At 39.6% G+C, this 7,611-nt stretch overlaps 1 protein-coding gene across 1 annotated transcript; it reads right to left on the bottom strand.

Moving 5' to 3' along the window:
• Positions 1-5: 5 nt before the first annotated feature.
• Positions 6-7,556, bottom strand: LOC112818170 (protocadherin gamma-A7-like; the record flags this gene model as incomplete). The annotated part of the gene is made up of 2 exons (XM_025865377.2): positions 7,504-7,556; positions 6-2,021 (listed from the first exon to the last, which is right to left on the bottom strand). A coding segment is annotated over exon 2 (1,758 nt), but the record flags the coding sequence as incomplete, so codon positions are not given.
• Between the last annotated feature and the right edge of the window lie 55 nt (positions 7,557-7,611).

Genomic DNA, 7,611 nt, shown 5'->3' with positions numbered 1-7,611 from the left:
GTGACCAGGTAGCCGGGCTCTGCGGAGCGGGGTGCCAGCTCCACGCCGGTGGAACCATCGGTGGGGGGGGCGGGGTACAGGATCTCTGGTGTGTTGTCATTCTGGTCCAGAATGAATATGCTCAAGGACACATTGCTGCTAAGCGGTGGGTCCCCGCTGTCGTGCGCAGTCACTCTCAACTGCAGGTCACGGAACTGCTCATAGTCGAAGGAATGCAACGCATACAGGATGCCGGTGTCAGAGTTGACGGACACATAGGAGGATAAGGAAGCCCCCTGGAGAGTGTCTTCAGACAGGGAGTAAGTGACTCGAGCATTCTCACGGCTGTCCGGGTCATGTGCAGTCACAGAGAAGATGGAGGCACCTCTGGGGTTGTTTTCAGGGATGTAGACAGAATAGGAGGACTGGGGGAAGGCAGGCGGGTTGTCATTGGTATCTGCCACATTCATGGAGATATGAGTTTCTGAGGACAAGGGTGGGGTTCCACCATCTGTGGCTTTCAGTGTGATGTTATACACAGAGCATTTTTCCCGGTCTAGGTTTTTCGCTGTCATCAACTTATAATAATTGTCTATTGATCTTTCTAATTTAAAAGGAAGATTTTCTGAAATAGTGCAGGTCACCTCACCATTCTTGCCAGAATCTCGATCTTGAAGGTAGAAAAGAGCAACTACGGTTCCAGGAGGAGTGTCTTCAGGGATTGAGTTGCTTACAGATGTTACAGTCACTTCTGGGGCATTGTCATTCACATCTAAAACTGTGATAATTACTTTAGCCCTTGTCATACTACCAGGACCGTCCTGAGCCTGAACCTCCATTTCATAGTAGCTGGACTCTTCATAATCTAGGCCTTCTAAAGTTGATAATTCTCCTGTATGAGAGTTCAGTCGGAATATCTGTAGAATCTTCTGAGTTATTTTCCGGAAAGAATATGTCACTTCCCCATTGACTCCCTCATCCAAGTCAACAGCGTGTACCGTGAGCAATCTTGCGCCCACCGGCACGTTCTCAGGGACAGTTACTTGGTACTGAGGCAAAGAGAAGACTGGCGCGTGATCGTTCACATCCACCACTGTTACTTGGATGCGGGCGGTTTGGGATCTCGGTGGGTGGCCACCATCAGAGGCTGTAAGGAGTAGGTGATGAACCGCCTCTTCCTCCCGATCCAGCACCCTTTCCAGCACTAACTCCGGATATTTAGCTCCGTCATCTCCATTTTGCACAACCAGGGAGAAGTGATGATTGGGGCTGAGCTCGTAGCTCTGGAGGGAGTTAGTGCCCACATCTGGATCCCGAGCCTCATTTAACGGAAACCGCACCCCAGGAGCTGTGTTCTCCGTTATTTTTACAGTCATTTCTTCCGTCAAGAATCTAGGAGCGTTGTCATTAACATCTAGTATTTCCACTTCTACAGGGTAAAGATTCATTTTATCCATCAGGATGTTAAAGTTCACCAGGCACCGCGCGCTCTGAGCGCAGAGCTCCTCTCGGTCTATCCTGTCTGCGGTGACCAAGCTGCCGCTTCGCGGATTCAGAGCGAAAAGCTGCGTCCTACCTCTGGAGACGATGCGGACTCCACGCTCCGCCAGTTCCCCAGGCTCCAGGCCGAGATCCTTAGCGATATTACCCACAAAAGACCCTTTGTCTGTCTCCTCGGGCACGGAGTAGAGAAGATGTCCTGCCCAAGCTTCTCTCTGGGTCCCCAGGAGGACGGAGAGCAGGATGAATCTTCTGTAGTCCCGACCCCTCTGCGGAGCCGCCATTGTTGTGCTGATCTTGTTCAGACACTGGGCTATCTCCTGTTGTGCTTCTGGATGCCAGTGTGTCAGTGTGGAATCTTTTGTATTCGTAAAAGAAGCCCAGAATCTAGTATAAGAGAACTGAGTTTGATGCAGCTTGGAAGAGAGTTTATCTCAATCTGGTATTTCTTTGTACGGTAAAAGCTCAGTGGTTCTGGCAGATCTTTTGCACCATTTTCCCCCGGTTGGTGAACAGCGGCGCTCAGAGTCCTTATTAAGTTACTGCACCATATTGAAGCAAAATAACTGATTTTTCAGAAAGTTGTTTTATCCTTCAAAATCCTTCCATTTATATTTCTCCAATTTATATATCTTTGATATTATTTAAAAATATATTTCAAGAAAATGAATTAATGCAACAGTGTTCATGATGGGTGCTTACTAATTCCAGATAACTTTTAAATTTTTTTCTGTTTTGCATTTCAACTTTGAAATGATGTTGGGTACTGCTTCAGGCTTCATAGAACACAGTAAAATCAGTGTTTGTAGGTAAAAAAAAGTGTGATTTATTTTGAAAAGGTATGTCAGAGTATAATAAATTAATTCAATAATATTGAACACCGACTATGTTCTAGATGCCACCATGTAAGACTCAGAAAGTCAAAATTTTCTTTAGAATACAGAGAGGTAATTTAATAAAGTTTTTGATTGGAGGGAAACTTAGAGATGATTTAGTCTAATACCTCCATTTTAATGATTTTAAAAATGAGAGGGAATTGCCTTGTCCTTGACTATATAATAGTAAAACCATTGTTGGAATACAAATATCCTCACTTTCAGTGTTCTGAGAAGAAAAAGGAAAATCATTTGCCTTGGCTGATGCTTAATTATGCTCAAAAAGTGCCATCAGAGAGGAGGTAAGAACCCAAGCAGCAACAATCAGCTATAGAAGCAACTCATTTTACACAGAAGGCAGGAGTTTGCAGATTCTACCACCGGTGTATTCATAAGAAAGTGGGTGTTGACTGCTTCTTTTCATTATGCAATTCAAATAATCATCCTACCCAATTCTAGAATAAGTGAAAAAAGTTGGGCCTCCAGATAGCCTTTGAGCATACACTGTCCTGAGAAGATCCTTAGAGGTACCAATTGTTCCAATGATGTTAATTAAATAAAACTGAATTGCTGATGGCTCTGAGGTTAGCCTTAGCTGATAGAAATAAAATTCTTTCCACATAGTTGCAGGAGAAAAGAGTTACCTGTCCTGAAATGAAGACCCTAGCAAGAAATAAACTTACCTTATGGGGTGCCTGGCTGACTCAGTCAGAAAGAGCACACAACTCTTGATTTCAGGGTTGTAAGTTCAGGCCCCATGATGGGTGTAGAGATTACTTACATAAAGAATAAACTTAAAAAAAAAAAGAAATACCTTGCTTTGTAAATTATTTTAAGCCCTAGGGGAGTAGATAGCAGCACCAGGAGGAGAAATCAGAGGTAACATTGAAAAATCTTTCTTAGCTTAGTTGCTGGGGATTTCCTAAGTGATCTATTTCTGCTCTCTGATGGCACTGGTCCAAAACATAGGCAATACTTTGAATGAAATGCTGTTTCAATCTATCAATTTATAGCCATGTTTGCTTTCACCAAGTAGATAAAATAACTTCTTGTTCAAAGGAGCCAATATGAGTATTACAGATTAATTCCATAAGTAGAAGTTAAATACTATTTGTTTAGTAGTAATTTTGAACTTTCTGTTGATGAAAGCAGTCATTAAAGATCATGAGTACTTGCAGACATTTTCAAACAAAATTTTTGGTCTAGATATTATGCTTCCCAATGTTGTGATCTTTTTCTACCTAACACTTCAAAATTCATAGGGTCATCTCACATTTGTTTCTTATTCTTACTATTTAAAAAAGAGTCTCAACTTATTACTTCTGGATAACTTCTTTGGAGTTAATTAACTATGATCTAGATAAATAAAATTATGAACATACTCTGAACATAAAGTATACTTTAGGAAGTAACTGGCTGTATTATCTCTAGTAATCAAATTTTCTAAATTATTCTACAACATAAATTTAAATACTAAAGATCTCTATTAGACCACTAAGATATGTTAAATATAACATAAGACTACTACATAAAATTGAAATAAGTTTACAGTTTTAAAGGAAGTATATTATTATTGATTGAGTTATTGGGAAGAATCAGCCTTCATTTTTGTACTTGCATAAAAAAATTCTATGGAAAAAAATTCCGTGGAAAGTCTAATTGACTTCCCAGACATTAAGTTAGGCATCTTCTCTACTTTCTTTTTCTTTTTAAAGATTTTATTTATTTATTTGACAAAGAGAGAGAGCACAAGCAGGGGGAGTGGCAGGCAGAGGCAGAGGGAGAAGCAGGCTCCCCTGCTGAGCAGGGAGCCTGATGAGGGGCTCCATCCCAGGACCCTGGGATCATGACCCGAGCTGAAGGCAGACACTTAACTGCTTAACCGACTGAGCCACCCAGGTGCCCCAATCTTCTCACCTTTCTTTATGCTATTTTTTCTTTTCTTTTTTTTTTTTTTTAAGATTTTATTTATTTATTTGAGAGAGAGAGAGAGCACAAGCAGGGGGAGCGGCAGGCAGAGGGAGAGGGAGAAGCAGGCTCTTGAGCAGGGAGCCTGATGCGGGGCTCAATCCCAGGACACTGGGATCATGACCTGAACCCAAGGCAGATGCTTAAATGACTGAGCCACACAGATGTCCCGATGGAACTTTTTTTCTAATGAGAAAACATTTGTTTGGAGTTCTGTTTGGGTTTTCATTCCCAGGCAAAGATGCTAGTATTTTCTATTTCTCACTGAAATTTTACTCCTTCCCTTTGACAACTGCAACCTCAATAGAAGTTTGATCAGATGGGTTGTTTTCACAGATGATAAACTAGCCCAATAATTTGGTAGGCTTTTTTCCTGATGCCTCAAAATTCAGTATATACTGAAAATCTCATACTGTTTATCTTATTAACAATGATCTATATGGTATGTAAGTCGGAGAGCCTCAGTCAGAATTTAGCAAATTCCATGACTGCTAGGATTTAACACTTGGTCAGTCCACATGAATGTATATTACTGAGAGTAGAATCTGATAGCTTTCCCAATAAAATACTTTATTTATTTAGATGAAATGGTCATAGGTAATTCAGATAAGAGAATAAAATAAACCGTCATATACTACCCCAGTTAGTGAGTGAGCAGATAAGAGAATAAAATAAACCAGCCTATTATCCATAAAACCCAGTTAGTGAGCTTTGCTTATAAATGGATATAGTTTACTTTGTTTATTTTTTTCAAGATGTGGTTTAAATCATCCAGAATTGGTGATATAAAAAAATAACATTTACACTCTCGGATCATATGAAACAAATTTTAATACTTGTATGAGACAATCTGACTTCCATGACCAATATCCAAGATTAAAGTTCTTGAAAATTATTTACTATTAAGTTCCTTTGAAAAAGATTTATTTATTTGGGAGAGAGAGAGCACAGCAGATAGGGACAAAGGAAGAGGGGGAGAGAGTCTTAGGCAGACTCTGCACTGAGTGTGGAGGTCCCCCTCAGGGATCGACCTCCAGACCCTGAGATCACTACCTGAGCCGAAAACCAAGAGTCGGATGCTTAACTGACAGCACCTGAGTCACTAGGCACCTTATTCACTATTAAATTTTGATTAAAACCATCAAAGGATTATATCACAAATGTCCAAACAAATCAGATTTGAAAATGTGTGTGACTGGAATCTCTTGGTCATATACATTTGGAATCTTGAAATAAATAATGGTACAATAATCGCTGAGATATAAATATCACAATATTGATTTAGAGAAACATACGTTACCTTTAGTACCTAATTTAAAGGCATCAACTCAATATTAACTTAAAGAAGACTGACAATTCCAGGTTACATTTATTTTCAAGAGATCTTTTCAATTATTTATGTTAAATGTGCATAGAAAATTTAGAAGCAGAATTGGCCAATCTATTGCATTATCAGATCATAGAATCCTCCAGCTCAGGACTGGGAAAGACCTTGGCTATCATGTACTTCAAGGACTCATCAAATACTATTATACTCTGTATTCTATTAACTTCAGGGCCATCAACTTACTTTTGGAAAGAGCTAATAATAGAACCTCCTACCATCTAGGCAATCCATTTTCCATTAGAACAACTTCAACAAATCAAAACTTTGTTTTTTTCTACTCACCAAGCCACAGTTTCATCCACACCTTTGAGCCATAACGAATTAGACTAATCATTTTTCTAATGACAACCCTCTCCTTTCCTTAAATATTTGAATAGAGTTTCTACATGACAGAAGCCTTATTTTATCTGGGTTAAATATGCTAAATTATTTAAATTCTTATTTGAACACTGTTAAACTTTCATTCTCCCATTCACTATTCAGTCCTCTATTTTTTAGGGATATGGGCTTGTAAGTGGACACTAATAAGCATATTTAAAAAATTCACTTTCATTTTTAAATAGCACACAGATTGCAGAAGACATTGTAGTAGGCATACAGCATCAGGTGCTTATATTTGGTAACAATCAAAATTATAATACTGGTGATGTCAACAAATACTTGTTCATTATACTGCTTTATAGTTGAAAAAATTAACAAACTATATTGTCTCAGAATTTGTGTGAGGTAGGTAAGACAAGTCTATTTAATTTACACATTAATTTGGTGGCACCTGGGTGGCTCAGTCATTAAGCGTCTGCCTTCGGCTCAGGTCATGGTTCCAGGGTCCTGGGATCGAGCCCCGCATCGGGATCCCTGCTCCATGGGAAGCCTGCTTCTCCCTCTCCCACTCCCCCTGCTTGTGTTCCCTCTCTCACTGTGTCTCTCTCTGTCAAATAAATAAACAAAATCTTTTAAAAATATTTACATGTTAATTTAAAAACTATAGATATTGTGACTAGCCGGAGATGAATAACAGATAATTCCAGGAATATTTTTCAGGTTTTCTAACACCAAAGATCAAGTCTTCTCTGCTACAGACATCAACTACTTTTGTCTTTCATAAAAATAATTTTTGATTCCTAAGTAGTAAAGGGGGAAAATATCTCTCACAGATCTCCATTATTTTAGAAAACACTTGCTTTTAGTTAACATTGGGGAAAAACTGAGACCTTGATCTTCTTTAACAGAGGCTGCAATTTTTTTTTTAACATTAGAAAGAGAATCTTTTTTTAAAGAGTTTATTTATTTTAGAGAGAGAGAGAAGAGAGAGAGAGCACGTGGGTCGGGGGAGGGGCAGCGGGAGAGGGAGGGAGAGTCTTAAGCAGACTCCGCGGGTTGAGCGCAGAGTCTGGGGCTCAATCACCACCCTGATATGAGGGCCCTGAGATTATGACCTGAGCCTAAATCAAGAGTTTAACCGACTGGGCCACCCAGGTGCCCCATTAGGAAAAGAATCTTACAGATGTCACAATTCGTGAGGTGGGGGGAACCCCTAACAAAAGAGATGTAACCCAAGGCACGAAGACCTTGCCAGCAGGAGAAAAGTAAAGAAAATCTACAGCATATATTACTAAGATTTTCTTCGTGAAATTAGAGAGTACTAAGAGTACTAAGATTTAATAGAGCTCTACTGATATAAAAAAGAAATTTCTGAAAATTGAGTCAATGCAAAGACTAAGAAAACTAAGCAGTGATCAAAGAAAATTTTAAACTTTCCTGTTCAAATAAAACTAATAAAAGGATTAACCTCACCTGAACAAGGGAGTCTTCCTCTTTACAAAAACCTGAATCTTCCTGAATCAAAAGAGGCTCACTTTTCCCACAGCTCTCCTGGCTGATGAGCGTGTCCGCGTAGTTGGG

This window comes from Callorhinus ursinus, unplaced genomic scaffold, assembly GCF_003265705.2.
Source record: "Callorhinus ursinus isolate GAN/ISIS: 27379988/994484 unplaced genomic scaffold, GSC_fseal_2.0 scaffold2459, whole genome shotgun sequence".
Lineage (NCBI taxonomy): Eukaryota > Metazoa > Chordata > Mammalia > Carnivora > Otariidae > Callorhinus > Callorhinus ursinus.
Note: the sequence above shows the minus strand (reverse complement) of the source record. Positions and strands in the feature narration are given on the sequence as shown.